The sequence below is a fragment of the Manduca sexta genome, chromosome 17 (genome assembly GCF_014839805.1).
Source record: "Manduca sexta isolate Smith_Timp_Sample1 chromosome 17, JHU_Msex_v1.0, whole genome shotgun sequence".
Lineage (NCBI taxonomy): Eukaryota > Metazoa > Arthropoda > Insecta > Lepidoptera > Sphingidae > Manduca > Manduca sexta.
Window position 1 is genome coordinate 6,313,886 of NC_051131.1, and position 13,961 is coordinate 6,327,846.

The window sequence follows — 13,961 nt, forward strand, 5'->3', positions numbered from 1 at the left end:
TTTATTCCCTTGCCGGTTCGGTAACTTGCTGTTTAAGTAAATACCTACTTTAACCCTTGTGAATAAATATCTCACTCCCTCGCATATTATCGCATATGTTTTTTAAATATTTTTCATCAATACCTTTAATAATGTCTGCATGACAGCACTTATAGGCATGTTATTATACAGCCTATTTTTTTGTAGAATATGGAATTGTTTCGCATAACGATTATATACATAAAACAATTATCACAATCGGATCAAACTATAAAAGAAATGCGAAAGCGTACAAAATAGAAACAAAAAAATATTGTTGAATTAAGTATCTTACATATTTGTCGGTAGAAAACGACGCTTTCATTCAAATCAATGGCCATGCGGGGAGCGGCTTGGGAACCCATCACCGTGCCACTCACTACCCGATGTATTTCACTAATGTATGGCTATTTTATTCGCATTTTAAGTTCGTAACTTGTCAATTTCATGTTTAAAATATATATTTTATACTTATGTGTTAAAAATACAAATCTATCTTTTTTTTATATGACCCAAATCACACACCATCGAGTAACCAATACATTCTTATCGGCTTTCCGCTAAATAAACTTTTCCTTTTTTTAATTATTTCAAATTATTTGTCTGGTATACGGAAAACTAAACTACAATAAAAAGGAAAAGGAAAATAAATAGAAAACATCATGCCGGCATTTTCAAATGAACTTTAATTAGGTAATGTAAATGAAAAGGAGCGGTTGAACACTTACGAAAATTATAGTCGTCATATGGAACAAATTAACAAGGGAATATGTTTTATTACTAGGTGTGGCGTCACACACAATAAACCCTTGGAAAGACGTACATAACATGAAATTAATGCAAACAATAAACCTTTTGAAGAATCTAAACATTTAGATATTCAATCAGATGAAAAAATAAGAAATACAAATAGTGAAAAGATACTTTGCGATCCTTAGAGTATCAAGACATCTTTTATTTACAAACGATAATGTTCTTTGCTAAATAATTTTTTTTTATTTATCATTCTTATCGGTATGACAAGTAAAGAATAAATAAACCAAGCCTTTGCAAGCAAAGGTCATGACACTTTGTTTATCGTCTTTTAACGGTGACTGAAAAACAGTAATTACTATAATTGTCAACTGCACACAACAAACCGACAATCGAAAAATCCAAATAAAATTGGCACGTCAATCATCGATATATAATATGCAATTTCTCTTTATAGTCGGTACGACACTTGGTCGAGTGTGAATGTTGTGAATTGCTGTTGAATTATTAATTTTGTAATCATTTATTTCTGTAGGTACTTGAAGCCGTTTGAGATACTAAAATTATAAAACAAAATACTACAATACCTAGATTCTGGCTTGGAGTCACTAATTCTGACGTATTTTTTCGTAATAAATTAACTAACGTAATTACAGGGTTTTAGGAAACCATTTGAACGAAATTAACTCGGGTTCATTTTTTAAGTTCAACCAATGAGAGAGTCATTCGACGTAAATTAGATTAAGATCTATGCCTAATCTTGGATGTATACCGGCTTTCCACAAGAAATTCCAAATTAATTTATTTTGGCAGGATTTCTTCACATTGTATATATAGGTCGCCATTTAATTAAAAGAAATAGTAAATATTTCTTTAAATAGTTACGTTCCAATCAACATAGTTCATACTTTATTAAATAATGTTAAGCTGTTAATTGGATTAAAAAAAAAGCAGAATGTGTAATGAAATATTTTTATTTGCACACTTTTGCGCACAGCCTTGGTTAAAAATGAAACAGCCAAACATACCGAGTCCGCCAAATGGCTAAATATAGGGGCTCTAAAGGTGTCAGGAGAAATAAAACAACCACATTTAAAATAAGATGTTATTCGAAGTCAGATTAACAAATACAGATCTGCATTAAATTAATATAATTTATAAATGCTTAATATTTTACAATGGTTCACAATAATTACACTTACGAAGACAATGTAATCAAAAATACAATACAAATTTGCAAAATTTGTAACATTATTTTTAACTTTAATAATTTAAACATTCGTTATGTCTTAATAAATTCAAACATTATTTAGTTTTATTTACAAGGTCGTAAGTTATTATGTTCAGTAAAAGATCAATATTTGGACCCTAAGTAAACAACTACTATACGATAGAGATATTAAAAATATCTTCAAATATTTACAATTGCTTTGTTTAGTTCTTGCGTCATGGCTCATTAGACGCAATAACTACCAAAAGCTTCCATTAATAGACATTTCTTACTTAACTATTGCCTTATATCAAATACATTTATACTAGAATTATAGTTAATTAAATATTAAAACTGATTCACTTAGAGAGCGTAGTTACCTGTAACAAAAAATCCATGTAAGTAGCTGGAAAGTCTTTTCTAAATTAAATTAAATCGATAAGCTGTGATTACACTGAGCGAGACAATAAATAAAATGAAAATTTATCTGTAATATTGTGGTAAAAGTCAACAATTTTAGAAATATGCCGACTAATAAATATTTCATATTTTTCGACGCATTATTAAAATAGATGAATCAGAGTTAAGATTCCATTTGAAATGCCAAAATAATTGAAAATTGTAACTGCTACGTTGTCTGTGTTATTTAAATGATTAATTGAAATAAACATAATCCATAGACTCAGGGCTTCGGGATTTCGGAGGTTTAATTACCTATACTGTGAGGTCTACCCCATGAACCGCCACGGCAAAGCGGGACCGTCTAATGCCTTTAAGAACTAATTTTGTAAATCATCTAGAATTACTATAAGGGATCCGCATCAATATTATTAAATCTGTGCAGGTTTATTTTTGTAGGTATGATCCCTTCAGGTTAAGATTAGAAAGTAATATCGTATTAGCATTCAATTACTGCGCAAAGAGCTTAAGTGGATGGATTGTTATTCGTTACGTACTTTAAATTGATTGCTGAATATTTCAATTTATTTATAATACAATAAATGTGATTCGTTTATGATTAACTTTTAAATAAAATAAATACTTACACTATTTAGATTCTAGACGTTTAAAACCACTAAAACGATCGGTACATTCGTTCGAAGCTATAATGTCGCAGATAACTACTTATATGTACACAGATACACAACTTAAATAACATCAGTGTAAATTAAATACAATATTATTAGGAGAACATTGGTAATAAACCCATTATACTGTAACTAGGACAGGCCACTTATTAAAACATTTTAGAGATTTTAGAATTTTTAAAAATTTTATCATAAATACTGACGAGGTTATCATGTGTGGCGTAGACTGAAATTTTCCGAAAGGAAACCCGACACAACTTATAAGGACTAATAATATGCATAAATGGGGTCTGCAAATCGTTCTAATGATAATAAAATTTTATATCAATTACGAAGAAGAAACAATTTTCTTTGTGAATTTATCGTTCGCTTTAACGCTGAAGGAAAACGTCGTGAGGAAACCTGCACATCTGAGAAGTTTTCTATAGGAATTTCGAAGGTATGTGAAGTCTACGAATCCGCACTAGGCCAGCGTGGTGGACTAAGGCCTAATCCCTCTCAGAAGTAGAGGAGGCCCGTGCTCAGCAGTGGGCAAGTATATAATACAGGGCTTATATTAATTATATCAATTACGAAAGGGGAGTCGACATTAATCGGGTTATGTGGACGCTGCGTCACATATGTTTATATATTATAAAATCTAAGGTGAAAAATTTCGCAAATAAAATCATCAGTCTGAAGGCAATAGTCACTAGATACTAGATTGACTTTAATACTGACAACACTGTACTGATGAATATGATGAAGATAATGATTTGGGAGTGATGATGAATGATGATGATGAATAATTATTTATCATAGTACTAAGAATTTGATGAGACCTGCATATGCATCCGCGAGAATTATCATACCTGCAGGATTTTCAAAGTATTTGATGAGTAAAGGACATGTTCTCTAGCTTACTCCGCTACCTACTCAGAACAAAAAAAAAATTACGTGTGAACCTCGATATTCGATGACTACAAATACAACAAATACAAATTTTAAAATTGCACAAAAGACTGACCAGTAAAATATATGACAGCTTATAATTAAAAAAGAAAACAATTATTCGATTCAATAATAAAATATGTAAAATGTTCTTTATTGTTTTATAGTTTATGTTTAAAATTGGAAATATTTCAAAATACAATATCTTACGTGACTGCCTCGGTGGCGTAGTTGTATTGCATGTCCGGTACAATAGCGCTCTGAGGTCCTGGGTTCGAATCCCGGGTCGGCTAAAGTGATATTTGGTTTTTTCTGCTCAGTATCAGCCAGGAGTCTGGAATTTGTGCCCGATATGGCGATAGGTTCGCCCCCTATCACATCATGGGACGGAACATACTTGGCGAAAAGTGGGTATAAATGCGTGATGTTATGTATGTATGTATGTACAATATCTTATTATGATACACCAAAGTGGTATAACTGACAATTTGATTATTTATTCTGTTATTTGACAAATTCGCTTTCGAAAATATGCATTAAAATTAGGTGTACGGGTAAAAATGATTTAGATCTTTTGAAATGTAAATGTAAAAGTTCTGCTGTATTGAGTGATAACACCTAGTGGGACAACTTTTGTATTTTCATTCATATTTAATGTTTCAGAGTGAAGTGCGCAGTGTTACATGCAGTAACTTTTTAATGCAGGCCAGAACAATACAATCATATTTTAAAATAAACATACTTCTACCTAAAAATTTAATATATATTTTTTTATTGTTTGTGTGTTTATTTAAAATTACATATATACATCATTTTATATCTTCTTTCCTGCCAGCCCGAGCTGGCTTCTTTGTTTACTATATTTTTCATTTATTTTATTTTCAATATCAATTGTCTTTGTTTATATAAGCTAATTTAATTAAGTAATAATTAAATATTCTCATGTACCTTGACTTATCATAAGTGCAACTATGTTCGCCTACGTGATGAATAAAGCATTTTATTTTATTTATTTATTTTATTTAACACATTAAAATATCTTTGTGATGTGGAAAATTTATAATTACTTTACTGGAACCTTTCAGCGCTGTTACTAACCGAAGGATAAAAAGGCACGTACGACAAAATTAAACGGTTACTTTTTCTGCAAAACGTTAGCAATAAAAACAGATCGCTTGAAAAATGTCATGAGTCATTACCAATTCAAAAAGAAAATGTAAATTTGCTACATTTGTTATTGAAACGTGGCGTTGCAATTTAAATGAGACGGTTGACCCTATGGACAGACCTCAAAATATATCTTCTTGTGAAACATAAATATGTCTGGTTAAGACCACGCCAAACCTTCAAGTCACGTCTTTAGTTCTTTTCAGACGTCATTCATGGCGTCTTATTTGACGGACAAAAGATTCTTTATCTTCGTGACGCTAAATGGCCACAAAAGAAGTTTTTGATTAAATTTACTATTCAACGTATGTTTAATATTGGTATTGTATTTGAATCATTAAATAAGTTCTATTTTAAGCGACGTGTGTGATCAAATTAAATGTGAAAGGTTTTTACCCCGGAGTTTAGAAACTACGTGAGTACACTGATAGCTAATAAACATCGGGGCAGCTGAACTGTAAGTATATTAGTTCGAAGCAGTCTGGGATTAAAAGGCTTATAACTATTCTAGATATTAACCTTGCGTATAATTTCTGAGTAATAAGTGACGGATAGATAGCCTTAAGAAAATCTCCACTCAGTTATTATTTTTCTAAAGAGAAACGCTTATGTACAATGATTTTTTTAATTCTATATGATTTATAATACTTAATAGTTATCAGTGTTAAAGAACAGCAGAACGCTCAAACAATTTTCTATGTTTAAATACTTTATATAATAAATGATTTATTACACTTAAGTTAACTTAAAAGTAAAGTCAGTATGTATTAATTTTAATCACAAAATTCAAAGTGTTTTTCTAAAAATTGCAAAAATTTTTACACCTGTCGTTTTTAGTTTAAGAAACTTTATTTAGACTTATAATTTTAATTTAAGAATATCACATCGTATTTATAATTTAATGTTTGACTTTTGGCGTTTAATTATTTAGAAGACTATATTTATAGGTTAAATTTACATAGTTCTGAATTTGGGGGCTTATTATCTATACCACACGTTATTTTGACAGTGCGTAACAAGCACGTAACGCACCGCGGCGCGTTTAACACAATAGAAATTGAAATACTAACAGAATACCATTCCACGCGAAGATATGGTAATTTCAAGAAAATATGGTAACGCGGCCGTGTTACCAATTTAATATCATAGTATATGTAACCCATTGGAAAAAAAAGTTGTGGATGGCATGCTGCGAGTGTAGGTTTATGGAAATGATAAAGTAATGGCATCGATTAGACAAGCCCTATTTTCGTTCCATCGTTTGATACTAAAAGAAAAATAACATACAGAGTTTCATACGTTAGATGGTTAAAATGTACTTCAAGGCACTGTGCAAAAATCCGGGTGTTTGCCCGTTTCCCCCAAAAGTCGCCACTGCTCATGATGTTATCGTATTAGTTTTATTAAATTTTGCATTTGACCTTGCCAAATATGTTTACCTAATTTCGTGGGAATTTTAAATATCCGGCATAGCCAATTGTTACACGAACCGTCTACCCACACATGTTAAGTGTTTTGACGGCAAATTTTTTATCTGTGTTATGAAAATAAATAGTAATAAAAAATTCTACAATACGCAATTTAATCAGAATTCGCCAGCAAAAAAACACTTTTAAATATCAATTCCATCTAATCAAAAACATCTAATAGAATTATAAAGCGAATCCGCTTAAATAGTTTCCCCTAAAAATTTTAAATTAAGAATGATATTTTAAAAAAATCTTAATCGAACAAAAATGTTTTTTCTTGCTCATGCATTTACTCATAACATCGATTTAAATTATATTTGCTGGTTAGACCAACAGTTAATACAAACCTTAATACTTAAATGATACTCTCCTCCACCACCCTGATGAGGGCGGGGATCTGTCGCTATAGCGGCCCGGTGACCTGTTTGAGATGATTAATCATTAGTCATCGCAATATCATCATCTATCACACTGGGCATTCATAATTGTGACATACGTCATCTTCATCATTGGAGAACATAATACTTGTTCTGATATTGTATTATTTCCCAAGTTACTGTTACTAACTAAACGACCAGATTTTTTTTTAATTTAAGTGGACCTATTAAAAGTAACATTATTATAAGTAATAGATACAATATTCTTTAAAAACAAAAAATACCAAAGTTATCTTTTATATTCACAAATTAAAGATAAACGTAACGACATTAAGAGAAAGCGCGCTGGTGTCAATATTAGATTTTCTTACTTAATAAACATTTATCAGCCATTAACAAAATAAATACTGAAATAGCTTCAATAAGTAACATCATTAGGGCAGCGTAAGATTATTTATTAAGTAACTCAGAGTGGTATCGACAATCGACTTAGAATTATATGAACCTATTTCTTCATTAACTGGTGATAGGTCTCTCATATTTGAGAGTCCGCCTGGGTAGGTAGCACTACAATGTCTATTTCGGCCGCCAAGCAGCAGTGTGTAGTCACTGTTCCGGTTTGAAGGACATAGTAGCCAGTGTAACTACTGGACATAATGAGACTTAACATCTGAGACTCAACATGGCGAGCGCAGTGAAATACCAAACAATACTTTGTAATTCAAGGTGTTGGATGGTGTTTCTACTGTTTTAGGGTGGTCTTATCGCTTACCATCAGGCGAACGGCAAGCTTGTTTCGTCATACAAGTTGAAATAAAAAAAAATACAAACAAAAACTAAAGTAAAAGCCATAATAGTTGCCACGATAAACGTTCTGATGCACCTGCTGGATGCAGGCCGCTTCTAACAGATTGGTCTGGAAATCTTTAGAGGAAGTGTATGTTCAGCAATGGACTTCCAAATGCCGAAGAAGACGAAACGTTATAATTTAGACAAAAGTAACAGTAACTTTCACTGACACTGCCAATGAATAAAAGAGCCGTTAGTCTGTCTGTACCAATTTTTACGTATCCTAGAGGAGTATTTATTACGGACACTTCAATTTATCGGGTTTTTGTCTTTGTAGTCAACGTGACGCACGCATGGTTCCGATGGGGCTATTGTTTCGTCTGTATTTTCACGCCGTCGCCTACACACTCCTTCGTGAAAAGATTACGTCTGCCAACGAGATTAGTTAATGCTATTGCTTTATTATTGAGTTAAGTTGTAATAACATAGACAATTACGAACATAAATCCACATGCGTATATGTTTTATTTTACGCAGATGAGATTCGACAAAATAATATATTATATATCGACTAATACTTTTTCCAAGCTCATTACGACGTACATCTTAAAGCATTATCAATTTAAATAAGTATCTTAAAACTCTGCCAACAATATCACGATGCACACAGAATCCTAACCTCGTATTTAATATTATGCTATATTGCGATAGAATTAGTTAGACATGCTGCGTTACGATAAGCGATGGTATCAGTCACATTGGCGGTTATAACATATTACCTCGCGACAGAGACCACGTAATATATCGATGGTCGATCCTTACTTGAAAATTTACCTGTGTGGTGGGCTCCAACTTTGCAGCGAATTTGGCGGGTTCTTCTGAAGCTGACAGCATGCCTCGAGCCAGTCTGGCGAAGGTGCATCGAAACTGTCTACTCATGCTGCAGTAGAGTACAAAATTCACCGATGAAGTGAATAGCGCCAGCATGTCCATTAGATCTCCTGGTAACAAGAATTGATAATAAGAAAAAAGTTGTGACACAAAGAGTAAAGAACAATGGTGATTATTACTAAGGTAGGTTATTGTCCTTCAAATCTTATTTCTTTTCAATAATGTAAATGCGAACGTTTGTAAATGTTTGTTAGAAGTAAACGTAGAAAATGCAGAACGGATTTGGAGGACAATAATTTGTGTACAAATGAACCTTGTCCTGAATATATTTTGAGATACTGTGAACAACATCTTGAAGAAGACAACATATTCACGGTGACACATTGGCTTGTAAATTTATCTAATGGCATCATTTTAGCTGTTATAAATGATTTGAGTTAATGAAACTTGTTTCTTAAACGTGAAACCATAATTTTAAGAACCCTAAATAAGTTTCATGCTATTTGGCACAGATCGTATTGTTAACGTATTTTAACCGAATTTCTACAGCCTACTTTTACATAAAACAAATATAATTAATTAATAACATTGTTATATAAATACATTACGTTATTTGGAGTTGAAAATATACAAGGTTTAATTGTACACCATTAACTAGGTGGTAAATCTTTCGCATGTTACTTGTGAGAATCAGCCTGGTATAACTAAAATGATTATAATTAAAACTAGCTTCCGCCCGCAGCTTCGCCCGCGTGGATTTCGGACTTCAAAAATGGATCCGGTCGCGAACGTTCGGGAATGTTCGTTTTACGAAGCTACTCGCTAGGTGATTCGTTAGCCTCTAGGTGCCAAGCAAGCCGCCTGCCTGTGCGTTCGCGACCTTATATATATACAAAAATAATCCTTATAGCATGATTCAGTATTCACGCATGATGGCTTATTATTAGCGTATTTCATGTATAACTTTGGTGTTTCTATACCGATTTCTATGATTCTTTTTATGGAATATTTAATAATGTTAACTTTTTTAATTAGGGATGACTGAGAGTGTTATAAACGTAAGAGTAGACAAATATAATGAGAAAGCTTCGAACTGCTAAGCTATTGGGAGTTACACGTGTTATTGTGAGTCAACCATAAAAGATAGACATATGCTGTTGTGGGATATTTTTTACATAATTTTAAGGAGAACATTTCCGTCATACATGATTTCTGTGTAGCTTTAACCATTAAGGTTGCACACGCGACGGAAGCTTAAGAAATGTAACTTCTCCCGTTTTCCCAACATTTCCCTTCACTGCTCTGCTCCTATTAATTGTAGCGTGATGAAAAGTATACTATAACCAGCACAGGAGTATGACAAATAATTGTACCAAGTTTCGTTAAAATCCGTCGAGTAGTTTTTGTTTCTATAACGGTTATACAGACAGACAGACAGACAGACAAAAATTTTACTAATTGCATTTTTGGCATCAGTATCGATCCCTAATCACCCCCTGATAGTTATTTTGGAAATATATTTCATGTACAGAATTGACCTCTCCACAGATTTATTATAAGTATAGATATAGATAGAAGATAGAAGATATACATTTGTATACCCTGAGAAGACTTTTAATCTATTGGATAATCTACTACAGTATGAAAACACATAAGTATATCAAAATCTAATACCCAACAGGCACAATATTCTTTCAAAACCAATGTAAATGACCAGACCCGCTGACTGCAAAAGTTTATGCTAATATAAAGGTTTTGATCCAGTCATGTTGTTCGACCCTAAATTATCATAATTTACCTTTCTGACAGATCGCGATAAATTGTTCGTGACATTGAACTTCTCCACTATATTTAAATGCCACTTTTGAAATCAATAACATGGTTGTATATATAAACGTATTTTCTACATTGACTACCCGTACTTTATGTGTAAATGGTAAATATTGTATCGAAGCTTGGAGGAACGTCACAGCTGGCGGCAAATCGTGGCTATAAAGGTTAACGAGTTGTATGACAGACTAGTATCTACCTTACAGAGACTAGGTGTGGTACAAAGAAAATCAGCGTAGTATCAACATTAAAAAGGTGTGTTTGGCAAGAAAAACTGCTCAGACAAATTGGTACGTGACTTTTTAATTTATTTACCTATAATATTTCAACCGCTACGAGATATTGCGTTCGCTCCTGTCTAGCGGTTAATATATAAATATTATATAGCATGGCTATAAACTCCTGCCCTCAAATATAACACTAACCAACTATTTACAGCTTCATGGTGATGGGGAATAATCATATTCAATCGCGTGTGCAAATGCAACCAATTTGATGTAAATTAGTAATTAATAGCATTTGCACACTATAGAAATAGACCTTGCGGTGATAATGACTCAACGAGTTTCCTGTAGGAGGACTTATCACAAAGTAGGTAATATAATTCTCTAGAAAATTACCGCGGCTATTTATTTCATTTTTGATTTTTTAATCTTTACCTACAATTCATCGTTTTCGAAATAGCGTTAGAGTTAATTTTGTATAATATCTATAAGTTAAAAATATTATGTAAACTTTAGATAGGCGAAGCACCTGAAGTTCGTATTTTATTAACATACCTCTTGCGATACGTCCAAGTTTTCTTGTGAAAGCTTCAACGAAATATGAAAGTTAACGTTATTAAAAAAGATAACAATTTAACTTGACTACAATACTGAAAGCTCCCGCACGCCACGGCATTCTTCAGCGTAATGTGAAATTCTGAAACCGTTTTATTTACTTTGAAGTTGAGTTTGTGGTAGATTTTACAGGTTTTTATTTTATTAACCTGAAAAACAATACTTACTATTTTTTTTTATTTTAATCAACATTTGACTATATTTTGATCAATAACATTTTTCATATTTATTTATACAAATTTATTGGAACAATGCGAAAGATTGACATATTTGATGTATTTTAATTTAAATTATTGTTTGTTTAAATTTCAAATGAGATATTGAAAACGTTGAATGTATAATGAATCTTATTCTTAACTTATATCAGTCATCCAAAATATATTTTATAATTACATACAATGGAGCTATGATTCAGCCAATAATTCAGACTCTTTTTAGTACTATATGCAATATAGTATCCAACGTAACTTATACATATGGCATGGTAAAAATCTATACAACATATTTTATTTAATACCATTACAACAGTGTGTAATATCGTTATTCTTTTGTAGGAAATTGTGGAATGTTATCATATTATGGGGATATAAATCACCCACTGTCATGATTTAGCAATACAAAAGTAGTTCGTTTTGTTTTACGCGGCACTAACATTGCAATACAAATATACATAAAACATTATTGCCCACTTAATCCCATCTAACGTGTTGTATTACACTAGTTATTTAGGATGTTTGGTTGAACTCAATGTAAACTGTCTCTGGGGAAATTGCGTCGAATTAGCACAAAGCCATTTTACTGTGTCTCGCCCTTCAGGGCATATTTTATTCCTTTGAGAACAGAATAAATGACACACTTTAACAGCGAATATTACATTCATTACGTTCTTTATAGCTTTTGAGGCATATATCAAACACAAAGGACGTTTTCGAGCAGATATAGAGATTATTTATGAAAGACAAAATGATTTAGAGCAATTAAGGCTAAAGGCCTAATGTTTCCGATTAGGTAAACATAGGTACAGATACTACTTTCGTCGCATATGATAGGGGCGGGCCTAGCGTTATTTCGAATGAAAATAGCAAACGCATACAAAAAGTATGATGATAAGTATATATTATACAACTATATATTATTGATTTCTGGTGTCAATAAATTATTTATATCTTTAAATTATGATTTTTAATGTCATACTGCACAGAATGTAGTTCATCAGTTACTCAATTCGATGGCTCCTACGTATATAATCGTATCCCACAATTTTGCTGTTTTTACTTTTTTGTGTTTTCTAAATGAACTAGATGTGTTCCATGAACTGTGTAAATTTGAAAGTCAAATATTGAAAATTAAGTATTTTAGATTTCCGTTTTCTATCGTATGTTGTCTTTGCAAGCGACGTAACTGATCGTATTTACTTTGGCCACATTTTACGGGGGAGAAGGGTCAAGCGCCGTGCGTCGTATGTATCACTTACCGGTCGATACGTTGAGCATACGCATGTTCGAACCTAAAATATTAGTTTAACTCGATGTGAGCATTATTGATTGGTTCTACTAGAAATATGTAATTACATATTTATACCTATCAAGAAATATTCACGAACACAAAAACTCTGTGTTATTTGCTTGTGGATTGGTTTAAAATGACTACAATGTTTGTAACGTTGTAAATAAAAATGAAGAGGATCATTGCATTTCAAACAATTACACTGAAAACAGGCTATTGGGTAAGTCTTTTTGGATTATATTTGTAATATTTACGCAGTTTATTATAAAATACAATTTTTAGTAATGCTTATTAATCAAATCAAGTAAGAATATGGTTAGTAGCACATACGATTATGTACGTTGTTTTTGTTTTTAAAATTATATCGCATGTGACACATACATTTTTTTACATCGATCATTATCGAAAGTTATTTATCGTATCTAATACATGCAATATTTTACTTAGTTCGCACAAAAGTGTTTACTATCGTATTTATATCTTAATATAATTTACGTCGCTCTATCTCTTATCGTAACTATCAATACAATAGTATACATGGAACTCAACAAAAATAATGCTGTCTTATGTCAGTTTTTTAATGTTTCAGTCTCTCCGTCACCAGCCAGGGTCGACCTTATTGAAATTTTAGCCCTTTCTGAACTCTTGGGAGAAGATTTTGAAAGTATATCACCAACATTAACGACTTTAACTACTTGTGATATTATCTATGAGGTTATTTAAAAATTCGGTATTATTATTATTATTTTATTATTGATGGATTTTGTATGGTGATTGTTTTTCTCCATACAAAGTAAATGAGATGAATCATGTAAATTTTCTTGATTTTAAGTTGACGCTACAAGATAAAAATTGGTGAAAAAGTTTGCAGGGTAATACTGTTCAGTGGTCTAAGATTAAATAATTAAAACTACTAGCCTTAATATCATTCTACATAAATATGACTGATGAACAGAAGTATATGACAATTGTTCATACCATAATTCACCCATAGGGGTAGAGACAGACTATGGATTGCCATTTTGAAAGATGCTGACATACTTCTCTCGCTTTCTTCACCTTCATCAATCTTTTCATGCATTCCCGCCGGTTCC

General features: G+C 32.0%; 1 protein-coding gene across 2 annotated transcripts in view; it reads right to left on the bottom strand.

Annotated features, from left to right (window-relative positions):
- Window positions 1-1,862: 1,862 nt before the first annotated feature.
- Window positions 1,863-13,961, bottom strand: part of LOC115454644 (sex peptide receptor) — a 57,325-nt gene continuing 45,226 nt past the window's right edge. Inside the window, exons 4-6 of one of the 2 annotated variants that reach the window (XM_037439757.1) lie at window positions 8,636-8,802; window positions 6,983-7,056; window positions 1,863-2,361 (exon numbers count right to left, since the gene is read on the bottom strand). In XM_037439757.1, the coding sequence (XP_037295654.1) occupies window positions 7,039-7,056; window positions 8,636-8,802 (185 nt within the window). In that variant the 3' untranslated portion in view covers window positions 1,863-2,361; window positions 6,983-7,038. Of the gene's footprint in view, window positions 2,362-6,982; window positions 7,057-8,623; window positions 8,803-13,961 lie in introns of both variants that reach the window. The other variant, XM_037439756.1, reaches the window with a different exon arrangement.